A 25,187-nucleotide genomic window follows, 5' to 3' on the forward strand; every position below is an offset into this window, starting at 1 on the left:
CCAAAAACATCATTAACATGTATGGCACTCATACTCGTTTTGTTCACGTGACATTTGAGATAATCTAATAAAGAAAAAAAACTGCGTAAAAATCTCGTCGAATCTGCAGACCGTCACTGTAATAACTGAAATTTGCATTTATGGCTTATTTCGTTTGATACGTGCGGGGTGTGGGGGGGGGCGGGTCGTCAGGCTCACGCGCCAGAGGACTGACACAGCTTTCCACCATTAGAAGCATGAAACGTCAATCTCCACGCGTGTTCGAGCTCCACCAATGAGGTGCGGAAGAGAGCGTAAGGTCTCGCCCAGCCAGTGAGCTTCTGCGCCACAAGTAAGGTCATTCTCACTCGGGGTCTAGCCGTCGGCTGAGTCAGGTGAGCGTAGACAGCAGAAATCCAGTAAAGCAGGTAAAGGAAAATAACAAAATAAAAACGCCAAGATGTCTCTGTCTACTAAACTCACCCTGGACAAGGTGGACGTGAAGGGGAAGCGGGTCATCATGAGGTAAGCGCTGGTAGGATTTAACCTTGCAGACGAGAACGAACATCTTTGACAGTTCATTGAAATTACAAATTGTGTGGAGCTCCTGGGCTTCGACAGTGGACGTTCGTTTTTTTTATTTATTTTTTTGGGCACACTGAGACGTTTGGGACCTGTTATTTTGGTTAGTTAGGAGTTATTTGGATCGTCGCAGCGAGGCTCGCTCTCATTGGCAGAGGGCAGGAAGTGGAGCTGTGGAGTTGGTCACGTTCTCATCCGCGCGCGTTACGTCTCTGTGAGGGCGATGCCGCATGGATGCGAGAAGCATCTTCAAGCGTCGCAAACTTGCGATACCGAACATCTGCGTCAAATAAACCCTCTTCATTTTTCGCGTCCAGCATGACTTTTGCCAAGTTCACTTTTCAATACCTATATTGAAACAACGATTTTGCCCAAAACGTTTTCCAATGGTGTAATTTTCCCGACTAGGTTTATTTCCATTCAAATAGAGGGATTTGCACAGGCTTGTATCTGGGCGACATGGGAAGTATTGGTATTATAATTGTAACCGGCTATTTTCTTGCCCGGTGCGGGATTCGATACCGGGTGTACTGTACCACAAGGCGACGTCGCTAACCGCTCGGCTAAGGGGTCAGACCCGTTAGCTAGGGGCTAACGTGTGTTATTAGTAGTTTACATAATGTTAATTGCGTTTCCAGACGTTTTCCCTCGTTCTCCGTCCCACCAGGGGCGGTTCAGAGGATATTTTTTAAACGAGGTGACCGGGGTGGGGTGGGGGGCAAGAACAAGTCAGGGAGGGTGGCATGGGAAAAAAAGAGAATTCGATCAGAAATGAATACAGATTGGAAAAATGGCTTAGAAAACACTGGGCAGGATTTTCAGGCTCTTGTAGGCCATGTGCCCTAATACACTTCGCATGAAAAGTAGCACTGCACAAGAGCCTGAAAATCGTAATCACCCCAAAATAACAATGTTTCGTTCCAATACAAACGTAACTATACACCGCTATACAGCGTAAAATTCCCAACGTCATTGGATCGGATCGCTAAGTTAATGTAAACTACTAATCAGACACATTAGCCCCTAGCTAACGGGTCTCATCCTTTAGTCGAGCTGTTAGTGATGTCGCCTTGTGGTGCTGTACACCCCATATCGAATCCCGCACCGGGCGAAAAAATAACCGGTTACATTAACATTCTCAAAAACCCCACATTTCAGTGTTTGCCGCTTTATTGTAGTAAACATTAATTGTGCCTTTAATATTTATAACATGAAGAACTTTCCTATGTATGTGGCGGTGCACCGCTGCTGAATAACACGGGAAAATCACACTCATCGTCTACAGCTATTCACTAGTCTCCTAAGCTAACTAGCCAGCTACGAAATGTTATAATGGGACCCTTGGGAGCTTTTGAAGCTGTTATACCCACGAAGGTGGTCTTTAATATGGCAGTCCAGGTTTCAGTATCGGTTGGATAAACAAGATGTCGTATGTTGATTGGTCAATTCCATAAAAAAAACCGTGCCGTCGCCTTAAAAGTTGAATATATATATATATTGGAGGCGGGCGGGCATGTTCGTGCACCCAAGCGGCAAGTCTCTCAGATCCGCTTCCGCCCGCCCGCTTCCCACTGAAAATGAATTGAATACTAGCGGTTGTCGCTTCCCATGTGAAAACGCCATAAGGAATTTTGCAACATATTGATACATATCACACCTTCATACATATACATTTCATCCCGATACAATACCATTAAAAGAAGAAAAAAAAATATCATTGAAATATTGGCCAGTTCTAATATAGACTGTTATCAGCAGCTGTGCTGAGTGGACTTGAAATAGACACGCTCTGTTTAAAATGTCAGAGGGTCATTTTGGTGTTCTCAGTGATGCAGTATGACAGAAGCCATAGGACAGAGTTCACCAACTCTCTGTTAAAGGTTAATTTTTCCTCAAAGCAAATATCCGTTCTTAGTGCCACCAAATACTTCAGTCAGACTGTATTTGCATCATGATGCAGTTGCTGTTTGCAGAATGAGTACATTGATCATTAAAAAAAAAAAAACTATGGCTTGGAACTCAAAGGTTGCCACCGCCCCCAGTGTGACAGGTTCAAACATGACAGTAGGAAGAGGATATTCAGTGAGCTGTGGTTCATTAATGGAAACATGTTGAACTGACTTCTTCCCACTGGTGACCAGCTGTTATGCAATCTCATCCGCCCGGGACAAGTAGACCGCAGACTCTAGGTTTCAATTAACTCAGACAGTGGATTAGTGTTACCGTGCATGTGTGTGAGAGAGACTGCACCAGACATGAGAAAGAGGAGCAGAAGAGGAGGAGTAGGGGTAGAGGGGAAAGGGTTATGTAATCAACGGGTGTACGAGGGATGTGGCATTTCTCCTGGGCATCATGCGAGGTGGAGCGAGTGTGTCTGTAGCCCACCGGGTAGAGCAGAAATAACACGGCTTAGGTTCGGGGCACTCGTGTATCCACAGTGTTCTGTCCCCAGGAGTTATGTAGCGAAAGGGAAATACAGCCAGTTTCCATCACCATCCGGTTTTTCCTACATAAACATACTAATAGCTTTTTAGATCGATGAATCGACAGACGGACAGAAAGGTACCGTGTGAGGGAAAATTAATGAATGACGCTTGGGGCCTCATTCATGAAATGTTCTTGACAGATCAAGTTAAGTTTATTTGTATAGCCCAGAATCACAACGTAGCGCCAAAGGGCTTTCCAATCAGCAGCCTACAATAGCATACAACATACGACACCCTCTATCCTTGGACCCTAGACCCGAATGAGGGAAAAAAACTGCTCAAGAAACACCTTCTTGTGTACAAATCTGTTCTTGCAGACCCATGAAATATTGTAGCCCTCTAGTTTGTCTCGTATCTCTGAATTTAGAGACCAGTTGGCTAACACTCATGCCTTTGCAAGCCTGGCTGGGTGATTTGTGTTTGCAAAATACAAATTTGTGCTTAAGAAAAAAATTAATAAATGAGGCCCAGGTCATTTCTTTCGAGTAGTGTTTCTCTACCATTGCTGACCAACTTGTGGTTTTATTGGCCTATTTCTACTGAACCTTCCAGAAAGACCAAGGGTTGCATTTTGTATTTTGTGCAAAATGCAACCCTTTTGGCCCATGTGTGTTTTGTCTGCATGTGAGTTGTCCTTGCGTCGTCCTCGGCGTGCTGTCTTTTTTGATGAGGATTGAGGGTGAGATCTACCCCCCCACACACACACACTCACACACACACTCCTGTCAATCAATAACTCCTCACTGGGAGAGGACAGTGGGACGGGCTGCTAGAATGCATTTCATTGGTTTGGGGGAAACCATAATGGTCTTTATCAGAAAAATTTCAAGGCTGTTGTTGTGCTCTTGGTGTAGGATTTGCGTATAGACATTTTGTGATTTCATGTCACAAATCATATTTTATCATATCACATATCGTATTTTATCGACTTCATATGCACATTGCCGTGACCAAATCGATGGTTGGTTTCGGTCGTTATGCCACTGTATTGTTTGTAAGGGTGGGGGTACCTGCAGTCAGTTGAGACTGAAGAGGTCATTTAGATGAGTGATGAAGCGTTTCTCTCTCTATAAACATTGTGTCCAGATGAACTGGTTCAACTTTGTGTGTTAGTTATAGAAGAAGTGATGATTAACAGGGGCGCAACAAGGGGGGGGCGGGGTGCAGAGGGTGCAATGTACACCGTACGCAAAAAAAATATTATAATTAAAAAATATAACCTGTAACTATATATTCTAATCCGAAATTCTCATCTAAGTAAAAATATTTATAAATATTAAACTTTTTAAAAAACGAATAGGCCTATAACCAGAAATTGTTTACTGTACTACACTGTATTTTTGGCGCCCCCCCTGATGCGCCGCCTGTGTGCATTGCACCCACTGCACCACCCCCCACCCCCCGTTGTGCCCCATGAACATCAGATGAGAAATGATTTTTATTTCCAAATTGAACATTGAGTCCTATGGAAACGTTTAAAATATTGTAGCGACTGAAGGGGATGGGTCGCAGTATTACACTTTGTTCTGCACAAAGGATGGTGGGTGTGGGAAATTGTTATGGTTATGTTGTATTTTTACGTGTTCAGATGTTCGGATGTGTTGTTTGTTTTGGGGGTTTGACTCGGACCAAGTGGAAGACCGTTTACTGACTGACTGACTCATCGGGTGTATTGCTTAGGACTCAAGGAAGTGCAGTGTCAAGTTTGAAGTTTCTTTTCTTCGCATGAGCGGTTCTCTAATTACCCTGAGTTTGAGCAAGCTAATTAGGCTAAGGTTAGCGTGCATGATGTCACGCGCATGATACAGGCGTGACGACGTCATACTGACGCGACGACGTCGCAGGTAAATGTGCAGCTCAGCCGTCCCCACGCTCACAAATATCCACAGCAGGTGCAAGTTTGTAGGAATATTGATTAAAGCGTCGTGGGTGTAAAATACCGCAGCTCAACCATCCCCACAATCAGACAAGCGATCGGCACATTTTGCACGGCCACTGCACTAGTACATCATCTATACTATCATGTAGTAAAGTCTCTGTGATTATTGTGATGATGATATTTCTGCATCACCCAGCGTGACTTTGACTAGTGACTTGTGTGTACACGCTTGCCATCACTTTATCAGTTAAGCTATCGTTTTGGATGTCCTGTATTTCTCTTAAAAATCCGGTTGGATATCTGAATATTTTGGAGATCAACTCGTGGCTGGTGGAGGAACTTGTCACTCTCTTGGTCTGCTGTCCATCCCAGGTGGGGAAATTCTGGAAGGATTTCAGAAGAGAGGCCTTACGTTAAAATCAGTACAGCGCAACACCGTCGTTTCTCAATCTGGGGGTTTTTATAATGCGATGGAGGAAATTGCACCATAGGTGTTAGTAACCGTATTTGCCTCTAATGAAACCACTCTTTGCGTAATCTGAGTGACAGCCATGTTTAACTTTGAGCCTCTCTTGTTCTACAGGCTTACGAAAGTGATGTTCTCAAATAGATTTTATTTCTTTTTGTTATCTGGCCATGCTGTTTTTCCAATAAATTCTGGGTTTGTCTTTATAGGGTTGACTTCAACGTGCCGATGAAGGACCATCACATCACAAACAACCAAAGGTAAAGTTTTCTGTGCGCACCCTCATCTCCATCGCCTAAAACATTTCCTCAGTCTCCATTAGGACTCATTACACACATCCATCTCTGTTGGAAGCACAAACTTAACGATGAATGAATGGGCCTAAATCTTTTCTTAAGTTTGATCTAACCAGACAGGATTAGAATATATTCTCATTTAAAGCAAGGCTGTCACAAGAATTTGAGTAACTCAGTTACAAAAAATCCATAGTTACAGATTACGTTTCATATCTTCAGGTCTTAACAGGTCTGGGCAGGTTGAGTTGGGTGGCAAAGTGCTCAGATGACCATAACTGTTGCACATAGATGGCACAGCAAATTATTTGAGTTGAGAAAATGGAGGAAAGCAAAGCCAAACAAAAAGGAAAGGCAGGAGCCAAAAAGACAGAAAATGACTATTTTCAACTAAAACTCAAAGAAAATGGATTAAAAAAAGCATATCACATAGACAGAGAGATCACATTACAGTAGGCAATGGGGGGAACCAGACTAAATTGTAGGCCAGAGGGAATCTTGCGTTACATGACAGCTCTTGGATAAAATACTTAAATTACCAAAATAGTCATTCATTAATGACGAGAATCATTTTGAAGATGACCTAAGTTCTCTTGCTTTGAATTGGAAGAGTTTAAGGATGGATGGATGGGTGGGAGAACAGATGAGACTTGTCCTTCATCCGGGCGTCAGACTCTTCTTCTCCCTGTGTGTCGTAGGGTCAAGGCCGCTGTCCCCAGCATCAAACACTGTCTGGACCATGGAGCCAAGGCTGTGGTGCTCATGAGCCACCTGGGACGTCCTGATGGGAATCCCATGCCCGATAAATACTCCCTGAAGCCCGTCGCTGCCGAACTGAAAACCCTCCTCGGCAAGTGAGTGACTGACTGTTTCTTTTTTACACCCCCCCTCCACAGGGCTGCACAGTTAATGCTTACTACAGTTTTTGTTTTTCACTATTACTGTAGAATATTGATGTGTTTGCATTGAATTTTAACTGCATATGTGCACTGTTTTTTTTTTGAAGAAGGTTTTGTGTGTAGTTTTTCCTTGTCTGCATTGAGGGTCTTTGGATAAGGCATGTTGTGCAGTCATTTATTGTCATTACATCTGTTGGAGAATGTGATTGTGATCATAAAGTCCTTCGGGCCTCAAATGTGAAAATTTTACTTGACTTGAATCTATTCCTGATTTAGTGGTTGATCTGCCCCTTTCCTCATTGCACCAGAGAGAGACAAGTCAGTGTATATGTGTCGTAGTTGGTGATTCAGCGGTGGAGCTGAACTGTGAAATAATGAAATAAACCGTTGCTGTCTCTGCAGGGACGTGCATTTCCTGAAGGACTGTGTGGGCCCCGAGGTGGAGGCTGCCTGCGCCAACCCCGCTGCTGGCTCCGTCATCCTCCTGGAAAACCTGCGCTTCCACGTTGCCGAGGAAGGCAAGGGGAAGGACGCGTCCGGAAACAAGGTAGGTGCCCAAGAGAACAGCCTCGTGACCTGGGGGGGAGCGTATCGACGGTCTGCCGGGGGGTGGACAGTTTAAATGTGCATTTAGACATTTAGATTATCATGCAGAAATTGGCGTTGTAGTAGGTTTGTAGTTCTGCTTAGAATCCCCAGCAGGGGACGATATCCGAAGTCTGATTAACTGTGAACTCCAAATGGTTATTACATTTTCGTAGTGCTAAGCAGTGATAGTAGAACCGCCACATCTCCTTGACACGAGAACCTAAGGTGCTTTACCCTGAACAAATGGACTCCATTCTGAAAATGGCCACAAGGGGCGCTTGAAGTGAACTAAGTGTAAAATGAAGAGGGGTCAATGGGCAAATTTCACAAAATCACGAACCATCACAATTTTAGGGAATTATCTTTTTGTATTTGCTCATTTCTATAAAGAATGTGTCCATAGTAGATAAAATGTATCAAATTCCAGTGATGTATGACTTCTATGTTGAGAAACTGGAGCTTTATTCTCTTATTCTACGAGTGACATCACCGCGTCACACATACGTGTTGAAACATTAGTTTTGATTGCATTCTTTTCAACCAACATGGCCAACCAGCGTTGTTTAGCCTCATGGCTACGGAAGCTGGCTTATGAAAAAAAATTGTGTAAGGTTGAGACTCGAGTGGTCTTATTAATTAATGGAGCTTGTGAGTATTTTGACGTATCGCCTACAAAACCTAAAAAAAAAACCAAATCAAGATTCACATTTGTAGAGTCTCGTAAGGTACAATTTTAGCCATGTAGGTGTGTCCCAGCCCTATCTCGCCCTTTCAGTTTAGCTGCTGTTTACACTTAATAGCAGCAGAGGGCACTTGTAAATGAAGGAACAGTGAAGAGATGGAGAGTGGAGAATCTTACTCGGGTAGATTAGGCAAACTGGGATTTCTGGTCAAGAGAAATAGAAATCCACATTTCATTTTTATTATTTGAGATACATTGTAATGTTGTTATCCAGATTTGATCAATTAAATCTGCCGTCTCGATACGAAATACATGTCAGTCATGTTTAAAGAGTGGCGGAAATTAAAAGTCAAACTGAAGTGGAGGGTCTATCAACCCTAACTGACATAAAAAGAGAAGATGAGATCGTTTATCCTTGAGGGAAGCAAGCTGTGTAGCAGCAAGATGACTCAAAACTAAAGAGACTTAAACATGTACAAACCCCCCCCCACATTATAATAACTAGTTTACAAGTCATTAATAGCATTGTGTGGGCAAGGATACCCTTCAAACCCGATGTTTCCTCTCCCTGAGAACTGAACAGACAGGATGTCTTTATGCTCAATAACATCAACAGACAGGACACCAGCTCCAGCTGCAGTCGCCCCAGCTGCTGAGTCATGATGATGATGTTAGCGTCTCTAGAACTGCAGAGTCACTGCACACACACACACACATACTGACATTGAATACATATCTCTATCTATCTAGCTAGCTAGCTAGCTAACTAGCTATCTGTCTGTGATTCTCCACCTTTTTGAATTTAACAGGTTGGTAATTGTAGCACTGTTTCTGTGTGTTTTGCAAACAGTGAAGAAAAGCAAAGCATTAGATTATACCAGTCTGCCCATCAGAACCTCTGTGCTAGACTCAGCCCAGACAGACACTCTAGCAGACCATTTAAGGGGCAAATGCATCCCTGAAGGTCATCTTTGACATTTATGGCAGAAAGAAAACCTTTACCTACTTTACCCACCCTGATGTTCCCAGATGGTCTGGGGATTAGAACTAGTGACCTTACTTGACCTGCTTCCCTCACCGTGAAGCTAACGTCTGTGCCCTTGTGAGTTACTCGGGCGCCGGTGTGTAATTTCCTCCGTTTACTTTATACCGCGGTAACTCGTGGGGGAGAAGTGGTCCATGGTAGCAGGAGTAGAGATGACCCGTCTGAACTGTGCTGGAACCAGCGGCTGGCATTTGAACAAGACACTGGAGAGCCCATTTGACCTTTTTCTGACCTTAAGTCAGACAGTTTTGACCTTTCCCAGTTAAAGTGCAGCAGGAACCTGATCCACGGCACGCTGGCTGATGTGCACCGATCAGGTGGACACACACACACACAGTCATGCCTGCACTTGGCACTTGCACTCTTACAGACATGACTTATGTTTTACAGTATGGTAGTGGAGCCACTGTTAAGGTGACACATGGAGCACTGTTTGCTAAGACTGCCAAAAAAGCCTTATTATAATAATTAATTTTATTCATATAACACTTTGTAAAACATACAGTTACAAAGTGCTTCATAAATAGGACAACATACACACATACAAATACAAGCATACCTACCTACATACATACATATACATAGTACATATGCATGATACATCGACAAAAATAAAAGCACATGACCAGAATAAACAAAATTAAAGGCGAAGAGCATATTTATATAAAGGCTAAGCTGTGGGCGGCACGGTGGCCCAGTGGTTAGCGCTGTTGCCTCACAGCAAGAAGGTCGTGGGTTCGAACCCCAGGCCATCCCAGGTCCTTTCTGTGTGGAGTTTGCATGTTCTCCCCGTGTCTGCGTGGGTTTCTTCCGGGTGCTCCGGTTTCCTCCCACCACCAAAAAAGACGTGCATGTTAGAGTTAATACTCCTGCCTGTGCCCCTGACCAAGGCAATGGAAAGAAGAACTGGAGTTGGTCCCTGGGTGCTGCACGGCAGCTGCCCACTGCTCCTAGCTACACAGCTAGGATGGGTTAAATGCAGAGAGTGAATTTCATTTGTATGTATGTACAAAATGACTAACAAGGAGTATTCTATTCTCTATTCTATAGAAATGAGTTTTCAGCAGCTGTGTAAAACAAACCACCGATTCAGCAGATCTGATGGGACGGGGAAGGCTGTTCCAAAGTTAAGGAGCTACAACCGCAAAAGCATTGCTACCTCTTATGTAAAATAAGAACGGGGGCCCGATAAAAGGCCTTGATCAGAAGATCTGAGTGGCCGACAACTCGAGTAGGGGCTTAACAACTCTGCTCTATATGTAGGGGGGCCAGGCTGTGCAAGGCCTTGTACATAATTAGCAAAATTTTAAAATTAATTCAATGTTTTACTGGAAGCCAATGAAGGGAGGCAAGAGTTGGGGTGATGTGGGACCGACGACTAGATTTTGTTAGCTGCCTCGCCGCTGCACGTTGAATGTGAGCAAGAGAGGACTGAGTAATGCAAGTAAAGAGGGAGTTACAGTAGTATCAGCAGGAAAAGATGAAGGCATGCACTAGAAAGTTCCCAAGTTTTTGGCAGATAGTATAAGTCTGATTTTTTTTTTTTGCAATATCAGCTGAAAGAAACAAGACTGAATGAGATGAGTAATATCAGAATCATGTTTATTGGCCGTGTAGGTTTGCACATACATGGAATTTGACCCCGGTTTTGTGGCTGTCTGTACTTAACAGAACGCAACAATCTTCAGATGTATACACAAGGATTGACTATATACAGGTGAAGTAAGAGGGGTGATAAAGTGCAGTGGTGCAGAGAATTTATCAGAGATGCTGAAATAGATGTTAGCAGGTTACTTACATACATGCCTGAGGTAGATGTATATGACAGAGCGTACCAGTATACGTACAATGTACAGTACAGTATATACAACATGGTTGGATTTATTTGATAATGTTCATTTGAATGAGAGACCGCAGAAAGAAACTTTTTATATCTGGTTGTTTTGGGGTACAGTGCTCTGTAGTGCCTACCAGAGGGGAGGAGTTGGAACAGGTTGTGACCAGGGTGTGATGGGTCTGCAGTGACGTTGCCTGCCCGTTTCCTAAGTCTGGAGGTGTATAAGTCCTGAATGGAGGGCAGGTTGGCACCAATGATTTTCTCTGCAGACTTTACTGTCCGTTGTAGTCTGTCCCTGTCCTGTTTGGTGGCTGATCCAAACCAGACAGTGATGGATGTGCAGAGGACAGACTGGATTATTGCAGTGTAGAACTGAATCAGCAGTTCCTGAGGCAGGTTGAACTTCCTGAACTGGTGGAGAAAGTACATCCTCTGCTGGGCCTTTTTGATGATTGTGTTTATGTTGGATTCCCACCTTAGGTCGTGGGAGATTGTGGAACTCACCATAGACACCGTGCTGTTGAGTATGGTGAGGGGAGGCAGTGTTGGGGGCCTCCTCCTGAAGTCCACTGTCATTTCCACAGTTTTGAGTGTGTTCAGCTCCAGGTTGTTATGGCCGCACCAGAGGGCCAGCTGATCAACCTCCCGTCTATATATGCAGACTCGTCACCATCCCAGATAAGGCCAATGATGGTTGTGTCGTCTGCAAACTTCCGGAGTTTAACAAATGGGACACCCGAGGTGCACTCATTTGTGTAGAGGGGAGAGCATATGGGGTTCAAAGTTGTTGGCCAGAAAGAATACCAAGATTTGTAGAGACGGTCTTGATATTACTAGCAAGGAGGCCCATATAGTGAGTCGGGCCCGATCACAAGGACTTGAGGTTTGTCAGAATTGAGATGGAGGAACTTTTGAGACATCCGTTTATTGCACTATTGTAAGCCAATACACATGCACTCACACATTCTTTGTAGTGCTGTAGTACAGACCCGTCAAGTCATGGCAGTACGCCGACTGTCAAAATGGCTCATACTGGGGTGTTTTGTGTCATCCAGATCCATTTTAGTAAACTGACAAACTGCTGCAAGCAACAGGAGAGAAAAAAAACACCAATGTTCATTCAGATCTGATGTATTTTTGTGCTGGTGGAAGGACCGCGTTACTGAACAACTTAATATTTGGACATACAATCCAAAAAACGATATGTAGTTCTTTAAAGCCTATTAACATATCTAGATGTTGATATTTCGGACTGAAAAGTACCAATTCATGACACCCCCCTCCCATATATTAAGCACATTGTTTACCTTACCAGTGTGGTGGTCTGTCATTTAGTTTAACACGTTTCCTGTGTCTCTTATCAGCCAAGACAAAGACAGGGGGCAGCGCTTTGCTTTTGACATGGGCACGTACCCCTCGGATAACGTCCCGTCGTCACCCGGCTGCCCCGGGTCATACGATCACACCGACACACTGCTTAAACAGTGTGTGGCCATCCGTCCTCGGGGTCATTCACGGGTGAAACTGGGACCTCATATCTCACCCAGGGACCGACTTTGATGGTCCCCGAAGGGAATATGGGGGTTGCCGTGGCAACAAAAGAAGAAATGTGAATAGAAATGAATGAATTAAGGATAAAAATAAAAAGGGAAGAGCAAAGCTTAAGATACTGATGAGAACATATATGGAAGGGCCAAAAGCATAGCCAGCTGGCTAACATGCCGACAAGAATACGCTGAACTCACGAGGAGGATGAAGGTCATATGGATGAATAAATGTACACTTATGTGAAAAAAGCTGAAATGGTATTGAAAAACTTAGATTTTGAAAGAAAGGAATGTATTGTAGTATCATGAACTATCTTTCCATATATTAAGGATACCAAATGTTTTGCCTGTTTTCTGCATGGTTGAACTAAACTCTCTCTCTCTCTCTCTCTCTCTCTCTCTCTCTCTCTCTCTCTCTCTCTCTCTCTCGCCCCCCAGACCAAGGCCACCCAGGAGCAGATCGACTCTTTCAGGGCGTCTTTGTCCAAACTGGGCGACATTTACGTCAACGATGCCTTCGGCACAGCTCACAGAGGCCACAGGTGAGCTGGACCCCAAATTAGGCCTTTTGTTGGACGATTATTGTCCCCAAAACTATTGCAGTAAACAGTATTATTGTCATTTTAAGACCTTTTATGTTATGTCACTGATATAAGGATTATAGCACAATAATGCAAGTACTGCCTTTCACTTTTTGTTTTAAAGCAAAGTCGACATACTTCCATTAATTCATGGGCTCTCCGCTCTCATTTGGCTTAAACCCAAAATACTCCCACACCGGAGCCGTGGGGTGCGGCTTTCAAAATGAGTCCATTTGGACCCATTTTTCCAAACTTTCTGGCTGGAATTATGCAGTCATCAGGAAAAAGCCTCGACTTAGTAGCACGTTATCTTCACTTCACCTGCTCGCTGTGTGTGTGTGTGTGTGTGTGTGTGTGTGTGTGTGTGTGTGTGTGTGTGTGTGTGTGTGTGTGTGAACTCATTTATCATCATAAATGACTTGTTGCTCATTTTTAAATTCTTCCTAATGCATATCTCTTCTCCCCGCTTTTCTTCATCCTCTCCCCCTCTCCTCTCTCTCTCTTTTCCTTTTCTGTGCATTATGTCCATATTTCTGTTACTTAATATACAATAAGTCATTACTTTTGCATCCAATACTTCTTGTCGTAACACTTCATGTACAGTCATACCGTTTATACTGTTCCTTGGTGTAGTTCTGTTATATACTGTACATTCTGCACTTTTTTATCCACATACAATCTGTAAATTTAGATTTGCACTTTTTGTATTATGGTCATATATTGCACATATTCTCACCTTCCTGTTATGTACTGTACATTCTACACATTTTGTCCATATTTCGCACAGTTTGTGTGTATTACAGAAAGGTGAATCAGTTCATCTGGAGAGAAGATGAAGTGAATGATGAACTGATTCACCTTTCTGTTTCTGATTTCCTTCCCTGGGTTATTGAGCATGCATAAAGACAGTTTGTGCTTATATTTTACACTTTATTTTCATATTGACTTTTAAAAGTTGTCCTTTTTTTCTGGAGAATGTTTTTATGCTTGGCTTATCTTTTCCTCTCCCCTTCCCATTTGTCCTTCTGCCCCCACCTTCTTCTTCCCTCCTCTTCTTCCTCCTCCTCTCAGCTCCATGGTGGGGGTAAACCTGCCCCAGAAAGCAGCTGGCTTCCTCATGAAGAAGGAGCTGGACTACTTTGCCATGGCATTGGAGAAACCTCAGCGGCCATTCCTCGCCATCCTGGGAGGGTAAGAGCTCGTCGTATGGCGCTCGCACCTGATGTCGACGCCATCGGCTTGACTCCAGCTGTGTTTCGCAGCATCGCCAGCGTCTCCGCAAATTGTCTTGTGGATATTCAGTGTTTCGTGTGTGGTACTGAAAATGTCACAGAATAGAAAACACGAGGCAAAAACAGAAAGTGCTGTTTCTGTTTCTCCACCATTGAGGACTGACATGTTGTAAAGAGCAGCACAACTGACACAGTTGGGATACGATATGATGAGATCAGCTTTATTGATCCACATATTCAAAATGGCAGGTTGATGGAAACACACATAGCAAGGAACACAAGTTGAAATAGCCCAAAGTGCGACTGAGCTGCTGCATTGGCTGGCGACCTGGACGGCGTCGGGGAAAAGAAAAAGAATAAAGGAATTCATGCTTACAGTATTTCAGATCTGGGTAAAAGTCTTAGTCAAAATGGCATCATGACCTGATGATAAAAAGGTTGACTCTGTTGGCCTTTTGAACAACTGTCATATTTGGACTCCGTGTTTATTTGTTGTGTGTCTTCCCAGACAGACAAGCCCTCCTCCTCTTTCAGGGGTCATCTTACTCTATTCCAGTGCCTTCTTTTTTGGGGGGGGGCCCCAATTGTATCCATCCAATTACTCCACTCTTCCATCCCGGTCGCTGCTGCACCCCCCCTCCTCTTGTGGAATCGCCAGCCGCTTCTTTTCACCTGACAGTGAGGAGTTTCGCCAGGGGGACGTAGCGCATGGGAGGATCACCCTATTCCCCCCAGTTCCCCCTCCCCTTCAAACAGGCCCCCCAATTGACCAGAGGAGGCGCTAATGCAGTGACCAGGACACATATCCACATCCGGCTTCCCACCCGCAGACATGGCCAATTGTGTCAGTAGGGATGCTCAACCAAGCCGGAGGCAACATGGGGAGTCGAACCGGCGATCCCTGTGTTGGCAGGGAATGGAATAGACCGCCACACCACCAGAACGCGCCCCCCCCCCCCCCCCGTGCTTTCTCTAAGGTGTAAAATAAGCAGGTGGTGATCTAGGAAAAGAGACTTTAAGCTCATTATATAATCTGGTGTGGCAGCACACCGCTTAATGTGGATCAGCCCTCACTGCTTAGCTGCTCGTGTGCTGTTGGGTTGCGGGCAGGGATGAGACACACCAAGCATTTTTAGGCATCTGGAAGGTGGTCTGAAATATGTTTGTTCACAGTGAGTGCAGTAGTTGAATAAGTTAAGCTCCTGGATCACCAGAATAACAAACGGCCAACACTGAGGTCAAAGGTCACTCCCCCAGCGCCCACACTATGCCGTGTTGGTCACAACAAGTTGTGATCCACTATGTAGATGATTTAACAGTCTTAAAAAGAGCTCTGGAATGCACCATGAACGGTGTTTCTGGTGTGGTATCATTTCTAAAGGTGGTGTTTGGGGGACGTGTTTCTGCTTTAGATTCTGACCTGGTCCTCATCTCCAGCAAAGCAAGAGTCTTGTGATGGTTTATAAACTCTGCTTTTGGATCCTCAGTCCTAAAACCATGAATTTTAGAGAGTTGAGGCTCCAGTACCTCGCGATCTGGTAGACAGTTTGGCCCCGTTTTACTGCCACCGGAAGGTCCTGTGAAAGGGTAACTAGAACGCCTCCAACTTCCGTCTCGATCAAGAAGAGAAAAACATTCTCATAAACACAAAAATAAAGATTTTTTTTTTTGTGAATTTCTGAAATAATGTTAAATGATGGTCAAGTGCAGATAATGAAGTGCTGAAATTATATTTTCTGTATTTTAAGGAGATGGTTAAACGAAATGCTTTTTTTCCAAGCTGCGGTTGTGTTCGCGTTGTGAAAGCATGGGTTCCCATCCCAGCTGAACGAAGACAAGAGAAACGCTGAGCAGAGACCGGCGCGCAGCTTAACCCGGCTGCCGCTGGCCCCGTGTCAGAGTCCATCTTAACCTGGCTCCATTGTGCAACTGTCACACCCGCTCAGCATCTGACAGCCAGTCAGATGTGTCTGTTCAGCCTGCTGTAGGCTGTCAGAGTCAACTCCCATCATCCTGTCTGCTTTCGAACCATGATGGATATTGACTGTTGGTGTGTAGCGATAACCAATCACGATGGATCAAAGACCACAGTGTTCAAGACCGAGTTAACTCGACAACAATAAGTGTGTGTGTGTGTGTGTGCGCGCGTGTGTGTGTGTGTGTGTCTGTCCGACAGAAGAAGATGTGAAATCTTTAATTATGTTATAATGAATAAATAGAAAGCCTTTTGTGAAGACATTCGAGTTGCATTTCTGTAAGGGAGTGGCTTCATATCTTACTGTTTCCATCTTTCTCACCTTCTCTCTCTCTCTCTCTCTCTCTCTCTCTCTCCCTCTCCCCCTCCGCCCCCCTCCTTCTGCCGCCGGTGTATCAGGGCAAAGGTGAAAGATAAGATCCAGCTGATCAACAACATGCTGGATCAGGTCAATGAGATGATCATCGGAGGGGGCATGGCCTTCACCTTCCTCAAGGTCTTGAACAACATGGAGGTGAGCAGAGAGAGAACACACACACACACACACACACAATCCATGTCGGAGTAATTTGTGTCGTTGGTGTAACCATTGAAAACATACTTTTTCAGAAGCGCTACATTATCTGTTACATCTGTGTAGACTCATGGCAGTCATGGCACATTATTTATACTGACCGGAATATATATATATACGTATATATAGATATCGCCCCGTTTTTGCACAGTGAGTCCCTCATCATCATCATCGTATATCTAAAATCTAGCAGGTAAAGTTTGTAGATGTGTCATTTTGTTTAATCCGAGTTAAAAAGATTGTTGTCCTTATAGAAATAACTCATTTATTAGTTGATTATTGTTGTTATTATTACTGCTGTGAAATATCTGCTATGTGTAAACCATGATAATGGCTGGAACACTTAATAAAATAGCAGATATTTCATTAAGAATGCTTCATTTTTTGGGGGGGTTCCCCCACTTTTTCTCCCCAATTGTACTTGGCCAATTACCCCACTCTTCCAAGTCGTGCCGGTCGCTGCGCCACCCCCTCTGCTGATCCGGGGAGGGCTGCAGACTACCACGTGCCTCCTCCCATACATGTGGAGTCACCAGCCGCTTCTTTTCACCTGACAGTGAGGTGCTTCGCCAGGGGGACGTAGCACATGGGAGGATTACACTATCCCCCCTCCCCCCGAACAGGCGCCCCAACCAACCAGAGGTGGCGCTGGTGCAGCGACCAGGACACATACCCACATCCGGTTTCCCACCCGCAGACAGGACCAATTGTGTGTGTAGGGACGCCTGACCAAGCCGGAGGTAACACGGGGGAGTCCAACCAGCGATCCCCGTGTTGGTAGGCTATGGTTTAAGAGAAGTGTTACAAGCATTTATTCTTGAGATGGCCCTTTTGAATTAAAAGGGATCTCTGGCATATCATCCAAGCTTGACACTGACGATGTTTGGAAAGTTGGGGTCATGGCGCTGAAGCGAGTGGCCGGCTTGGAAATACCAAAATAAGCTGGACCGAGGAAGGCCGAATTTGTGTGACAAGTCGCCAAAGCTAAAAAAAAAAAACACGGTTTATGTACATATCCTTAAATTGAGAAACACCTTGTCTTTGCCACAGAGAGAATGCAGAGTCTAATCTGGCTGGAGAAAGGTGATTATTGCATACAGGACTTGTTTGAACCCAAAGTTCTGTGTGAACTGAAACCGTGTCTTGAGGGTATTGATGACGACGGGATTGTTAGTAAAGTGTGAGGTAGAAAGGGTAAGACTGGAAGTGACCCAGGCTGTGAGAGATGGTGAAGTGCAGGATGCAGCTTCAGAGTGGCACCAGTCTGGATCTGCAGGAGGAAGACGGCACATCATTTTTTGAACATTTGCGGCCCAATAATAGTAGCAAAGAGTTGGAAGAGACCGCTTCTCACAAATTTTACAACCAAGAGAAAGTCAGTCCTCACCTTCCTCAAAGTCTTCATCAGTAAAGTTGTGAGAGGAAGGAGACACATATGGTCGTTGTCAAACAAGTCCCCTATTCTTCCACTTCATTTAGAAAAGCCTCTTAAATAAACCCTATCTATGTCAGAGCAGATTACTGCCACAATATGAAAACAAATAGTGACTTCCACTTCTTCCCTGTCTGGCCAGCATGCTTTTCCCATCTACTTTTACACATTACTCAATGTTGGTTTGTTCAAACAGGCTTGTGAAACTGGTTTTGTCCTGGAAGAGAAACACGGAAGCACGTTCACAAAGACACTTTGACCCCTTAGAAAACCAGTGCTGAAAAGCCCAGTTAGTACAAATAACTTTTTTTTTCTTTTTACATAGGGATGGATGTTTGCTAAGGAAAAGTGTGTAGACCACAAGGCAGCGGTATCTAAAAGGTGGATAGATAAACGGATTTTTGTTTTACATGAGGAAAACCGCATCAGATAATCAGTTTCAATGACACATTACTTTGAGAATGTGACCTAAAACCTACATTGACAAAAAGTCTTTAAAAGGAAATTCAGAAACCACATTTGGATCATGTGAAACAAGAATTTAATTCCCAACCCGATAAGAAATGAAACCCATGAAAATGAAAACTTTGCTCCACTGGCGCTTGGACCTGAAGAATTGTTCAGAAAGTCCTTAGGCTTTAATGCGGCAGGGAAACCAGATTTAGGATTTGTATTGCCGTTCGAAAAATGACGAAAATTCCCGATGTCAACGTTTGTCTCCTGTTTATCTTCCTCTCCTCTCATCATATCTCCTCTTGTCCTTCCTCTCTTCTTCCCCATCGTCAGATCGGCAACTCCCTGTACGATGAGGAAGGAGCCAAGATCGTCAAGGACCTGATGGCCAAGGCCGAGAAGAACGGCGTTAAGATCAACCTGCCCGTCGACTTCATCACCGCAGACAAGTTCGACGAGAAAGCCACCACAGGAGTCGCCACTGTGGCCGCCGGCATCCCAGCCGGCTGGATGGTGAGCATAGAGCACCACACGCTTTGGGCTCAAAGCCTCATCTTGATTGAGGCTTACATAAAATGGGCAGTTCTCCATGGTGACGGGCCCGTTCTTGGTCTCCGTGGTAACAGGTCTGTTCTTGGTCTCCACGGTAATGGGTCCTTCGTACCCTGCAGCATTATGTACACCCTTCTTTTACCAGGGCCTTGATTTGCTTTATTGACAACAGCTTTGAAATGAGAGGAGAGACACACAGACACCCAGGAAGTTGCATAAAAACCTGGAATGATATTAGTCGGTGGTTCTTAATTGGGTCCTGAAAGACCCCTAGTACTTCTGGTTTTCTATTCTACCAGGCAGGTATAGTATTGAAAACTTCTGATTAGATGTCTTGAATACCTGACACAATAGGGGAGTGTAATTAACTTCCCAGTATAATAGAAAACCAGCTGTACTTGAGGTCCCTGAGGACCTGCTTGAGAACTGCTGATCTAAGCAGTGTCTCCCCATTCATTCTCTTTAGTGGCCTCTTTGTGAAATCACTGGAAGTAGCCTGCCGTTTGTTGAAATTATCACATGCCAAGCACCAAGCCATGCGTCCAAGTATTAGTCACTGAAAGATGAGGAATGGGAAGAGGAGTCTGTTCAACTTCCTTGACCTACGATGAGGCCCAAAAGTTCCATGAGTGTGGATATAGTGCCCTCTTCTGTTTAGTAGATGTTAATGCTTCTGCACACTCAAGTTAGATTGATTCACGTGAAACTAGTGCAGTGCCTGCAACTGCCCGATCCATCCCGGAAATCCAATTCATTCTACACATTTGCCATGTTGTTCTATGCATCTGCCATGCTGTTATTGTTGGCTCGCGCAGGCGCAAGGTAAGTTTGGTTAAGGTTAGGGTCAGTTTGAGGTTAGAACAAATCGGGTTTCGCATAGGGATCGGGTAGTGACGGTGCCTGTTTGGGTGTAATCCCCCCCCCCCCGACCACAATGTGGGTTGCAATGGCAGGGTAGCGCTGCTTGTCCGGTTGCCACAGGAGGAACATCTCTCTATGTATGTATGTACGTTCATCCTCCGATTTTCTCGACAGCCGCTCATCCAAGCAACTTCACACTCGCCTCCTTAGGTCCTCAGCAATACACTTGCAAAGTGTGAAGTCGATCGGTTGAATGGTTATCAAGAAAATCGAAGGGCAGAAATGCATACCTACAGACATACAGACAGAGATTCCTTCCATTTTAATTAGGTGAGCTCTTAAATTGAACTCTGGTCACCATAATAGTGTAATATAATTTCTATTTTCAGGCCATCCGGATTCTCAACACATACACTTCACTTTAACAAAATTTCTACACATAGATACCCTTGCAGTACTGTATACACTGTTGCTTCTGTCGCTGTCACACCAGGTCACATTAACTGAAACGCTAGTGGATTCTGGGAACTGGGAAGATTTTCTTATTTTGCTTTGTTCTATTTACCTTGTTTTATTTATTTACTGATTTTATGTTCTTGCACAGTAACTGAGCTTCCCTTTCATTTCATTTCACTAAATGTTTTACTTTGTATCTCTGGGCATGTGACAAATGACACTCCTTTAATCCTTACATTTCTAAGTGCCTCTTTGTTTTCCCCCCCTCTCCTCCACAAACGCTCTGCAGGGTTTGGACTGTGGCCCGGAGAGCTCCAAAGCCTTCACCGCGGCGGTGGGCAGGGCCAAGCAGATCGTGTGGAATGGCCCCGTTGGCGTGTTCGAGTGGGATCACTTTGCCCACGGGACCAAGAACTTGATGGACAAAGTGGTGGAGGTGACAAAGTCGGGCTGCATCACAATCATTGGTGAGGAAACAAGAAATCGTTTGTGTTTTGGATTGTTTCTTTTTCTTTTCTTTTTTCTTTTTTTTTTGTTGCTCACAGACCCTTTCTTCATTTAGTTCAGACATTCTTTGACTCGCCTCCCTTCATGTAGTATGTGTCTGTCTTTCTGTCAGTCTGTCTGCTTGTTATCAGTCTCTTGTTGTCATTGTGGGGCCTAGCTAGCTGTCTATCTGTCGGAGCAATAACGTCTTGGTCCACTTTTCCCGTAATACCCACACTCAAGACATTTCACATTTGGAAACTGCCCAAACACTTCATTCACACCAATGACAATATATGAGACCAGTGGCCAAAAAGTCAATTTATTAATTTTTTCTTTTACTTCACAGAGATGTTGTCTGTCCGCTCTCGACACTTATCCCCTTTAACATCTGTAGGAAAGTCGGTTTAGCTACCGCCCAGCAGCAGCCAATCGTATTTCATTATCCCCAGTTCTACAGCTCGCAATTAGCTTGATTGGTTATCGGTTTGTATTGCAGCTGTGTGGTTACTGGTAGTTTAAATGCAGAACAAGAGAGCAACAAGATGGAAAATCTGACATATTTTAGTGTCCTTTAGAAGTTTTCCGCCTTGATAGAATGATTACAGTGTCGACCCTGGGTGGTACTGTGCTGACTCCAGATCAGCTTTGCAGTTTTTACATTTCCTATCTAGTGGGTAGTTTTGCTCACCGTACGGTACCATAAGTACATTCACTTTCAGTACAAAAGGCTCTGGTGGGAGTTGAACTCCTGACCCAGACAGTGTCGTGGTGTTTAGTTAGTTACACAGGAATCAGATCCAAGATTTGGCTTGTTATTCCTTCTCCTGACAACATTACATTTTTGAAGCTTAATGAGTCAAAAAAAGGTCAAACTCAGCCCAAGGCATCTGAGTAAGGTAACCAAACTCAAGCGGGAGAACTGTTGATGTACCCATTAACATTCATTGACTGACAATTCGCCCGACAGTTCGCCCAAAAGCAAAATTAATGCCTGATATCAGTTATTATTATGTATCAGTAATTCTACATATGGACACAGAGCTTGAGTCCATCAGGGCTATTTGCCTCTGGTCTCAGGTAGGACATAGAAAACAATTTGCATCACAATTATTTTGTTTGTGTGCTTATTTGACATATATTAGACTTATATGTTTATATTTTTACTTCTCATACTTCATCCACTCCATTATTTTTTATTTATTTATTTTAATGTCTTGAGCCTTGTACCAAGTCGGTTTCCTCATATGTTCATTCTGGAAATGTTTTGCCTCGTGTGACCAGGTGGGGGCGACACAGCTACCTGCTGTGCCAAGTGGAACACAGAGGACAAGGTCAGCCATGTCAGCACAGGGGGCGGAGCCAGCCTGGAGCTGCTGGAGGGTGAGTGGACCAGGAAGTTCAGTTCAACACGTCTCAGTTCTTGTTAGCCATGTAGCAGAGATGAACCTTCTGTTTAAAAAGTGAATTCAGTCAGCACAGAGGAGAGCAAAAGCGCTTTGCTAGATGGCCGGATGGATGAGGGCTGCACAGCAGCTTGTGATGGAGGTTGTTCTGTGCAATGTAATTTGCAGAAAAAAAGGTTTTATTTGCTGCCAGTCCAAACGAAAGGCCTTGCGCTCCTTTTTCCATTGGTTGTCATATTTTTTGTCATTTATTATCAGTGCTGGAGTGTTATATAGAATATGTAGGATTTATAGGTGGGGAAGAATTGTTCTTTAATGGATTGCTATAATAGTACGTTCAGTTAAAAAAAACTAAAATTTTACCATAAAAGATTCAGTAACGCTTTCTATGAAGCTTGCATCTATAACGCCCTATAAGCATCTATTGCATCTATAACGCCCATACTTTCCTATAATGTGTATGACAATGACTGACGGCTATGGCTGAAGACTGTGAAATAGCACTGCAGTCTCATTATGCATCTCTATAAAACTTCAGCAAAACTAGTTGGCTATGATGCATTATGACATTTGACAGATAAACAGGCTATTGATGACATATTTATAATGCATAAATCCGTTTTGAATTGACAATGTATCATAAAGGTGGTTATGAGGTGTTGTGAGGGCTTATACATGGTTATAATGAATCTTACAATGGCTTACAAGGCGTTATAGATACTTATAGGGCGTTATAGACGCAAGCTTCATAGAAAGTGTTACCAAAGATTCTTCTACTAAACAACAGAAATCAATATTTGACTTTTACTTCCACAACAACGTAGAATTTGTCGTCATCCTTGTATCAGGATCCAGACACTTACCAGATTCATTCCCCCTACCAAGTTTATTACCTCTATAGAAACCTTATTGAAGGTAATCCTCTGAAGAAGTGACTTAATGCTAACCACGTTTCTGTCCAAATGTAAATTCACATTTGAAGCAAACTTCTGAAAAGTCGGTACGAAATCAAATGCAAATTAGTTCGGTTTCCATTTGCTGGAAACCTACATGACCTCCCTCTAATGTGGTTCACAAGTATTAGATGCAGTGGAGTAATTAAAAAAAAACAACTCTTGTTCCTATCTTCTTTTACTACAAAACTTCTCTACGCATCAGCAGTCCATATTAACAGTCTTTCTCTCTGTTTCTCAGGTAAAGTCCTGCCCGGTGTAGATGCTCTGAGCAGCGCTTAAGACCTCCCGTCGTCCCCGAGAGGAGGTGCTGACGCCGGGGAGTTGGCTCTCCTCCATCCTGTGAGGGCGTCCATCGCTCCCAGAGGAACCTCCTCACACCTCCTCACCCCAGACCTAGTGTGCTGCAATAAACATGTTCACTTCCCCCAAGTTTTGATGTTACGTTTGGTCTTAAAATCTTGTTTTCCCTTGAACCAAGTGGGAAGGAGGAAAAAAAACCTTAATCTCACTGGCTCAAGGGTTATAGAAGGATTATAGAAACATTATCTTTAAACCAGGTGAGAGATTTCGGCCCTATTTCAAGATATTATCCAAATTGTCAAACTAAGTGAAAGTACGTTGGACATGAGAGAATTATATCTGACTTCTGGTGGCACATTTCAGTTTACTGCATTCTAAGAAGTGAGATTTTAAGACCAAAAATAAGATCGAGGCTTGATAAGAAACGGTTTTATTTTTATTTTTTTTATTTTCTACCGGAGTGTACCTACAGCTAACACATGCACACACACAACAACGAGGGACCCCGGATGTCAAATCAACTGTCGCTCTGCTATAGAAACAAGATGGCCGCAAAACCCGAGATCCCCGCGGTCCTGCGCCATTGTCTTTCCCTCCCCTGCACCTGCCTCAGCTTACATCCGCTTGGAGAGGGACACAAGATGAATTTTCCAGACACGCGTTTACAATGCCGCTGAAGGTAGAATGGGAATTCCGCCTCAGTACCGTGTTGATAATACACCCACCAACATGGATTTCTCCTCACGGCTGTCGTGGAGACTACTGATCAGTGCTGGCCGATGCGGGCGCAGCGTTTACTGACACTTGTGCAATTATGGGAAAAAAAGTTTGTCTGTGGGATTGCATGCTGGTATGTGTACACACGAGCACCTGGACCTGAGCTAATACCTGTTGGACTGTCTGAGTCCATACGGGGTGAGGCCTGGTCACACACACACCCCCCCCCTCATGTACTGGAAGGATTTTGCTGTGTTTCCTTATTGAGGGGGGCGATCGACCGAGTCACCTCTGTTCACTGCAGCCGTTAACCTTTTACAAGGGAATTTGTCGTCCGTGGCACCTTGAGTTGGTGCACTCGCACCCGTGTTTTGTGTGCGTGTGAGGAATACTGTGTTTCTCCTGTATAGTCAAACTGCACCGTCATGTGTTGTCGTATCTCTGCCTAGACTTTGTACTATCTAACATGTTCGATGTTGGTTCGCTCACGTGATCTTCTCCCCTGTGTTTACCACGCGAGTCTCTCCTAACACACTCTCCATCCCACCCATTCCTCCCTAACCTGTCAGTTATACACAAAGGCTTTGTTCAGATTGTTGCTGGCTCTTCCTGTTCCTCTGTCCATTAAGGGGGGGAGGATTCTTCTAGGAGCGTGAAATCATGTCAATCATATTTGTTCATGGAAATTAAAGGAAGTTCTTGTAAAACCTAAAGACCCCGACAGCGTCTGTTTCCTGGTTCTGGCTGAGTTACTGCTGGTTCTGAAGGGTTTGTTCAGAGTTCCTCAATCACGGAAGACTAATATCTACTTATACAGCTATACATCCATACATCCATACAGTAGGTCTAATTTGGTGCAATTATTTTCTCAGGAGCCATAAACTGTGACAATGCGTTGATGTTGGACAGAAATAGAAGTTGTA

The 25,187-nt window shown here is 44.1% G+C and overlaps 1 protein-coding gene across 1 annotated transcript; it reads left to right on the forward strand.

Moving 5' to 3' along the window:
- Nucleotides 1–320: 320 nt before the first annotated feature.
- pgk1 (phosphoglycerate kinase 1) lies at nucleotides 321–24,977 on the forward strand. Its single transcript, XM_056284497.1, has 11 exons — nucleotides 321–504; nucleotides 5,602–5,652; nucleotides 6,384–6,539; nucleotides 6,987–7,131; nucleotides 12,722–12,825; nucleotides 13,936–14,055; nucleotides 16,471–16,585; nucleotides 18,864–19,043; nucleotides 20,689–20,866; nucleotides 22,170–22,268; nucleotides 23,486–24,977. The coding sequence occupies exons 1-11, from the start codon at nucleotides 440–442 to the stop codon at nucleotides 23,524–23,526; spliced, it is 1,254 nt and encodes a 417-aa protein (XP_056140472.1). The 5' UTR covers nucleotides 321–439; the 3' UTR covers nucleotides 23,527–24,977.
- Nucleotides 24,978–25,187: the final 210 nt, after the last annotated feature.

Source organism: Lampris incognitus, chromosome 8, assembly GCF_029633865.1.
Source record: "Lampris incognitus isolate fLamInc1 chromosome 8, fLamInc1.hap2, whole genome shotgun sequence".
In the NCBI taxonomy this organism is placed as follows: domain Eukaryota; kingdom Metazoa; phylum Chordata; class Actinopteri; order Lampriformes; family Lampridae; genus Lampris; species Lampris incognitus.

Coding starts and splice junctions, on each gene's coding strand:
- pgk1 (XM_056284497.1), top strand. CDS start 440: ATGTCTCTGTCTACTAAACTCACCCTGGACAAGGTGGACGTGAAGGGG. Junction 5,653..6,383: donor CACATCACAAACAACCAAAG/GTAAAGTTTTCT, acceptor TGTGTGTCGTAG/GGTCAAGGCCGCTGTCCCCA. Junction 16,586..18,863: donor AGGTCTTGAACAACATGGAG/GTGAGCAGAGAG, acceptor CCCCATCGTCAG/ATCGGCAACTCCCTGTACGA.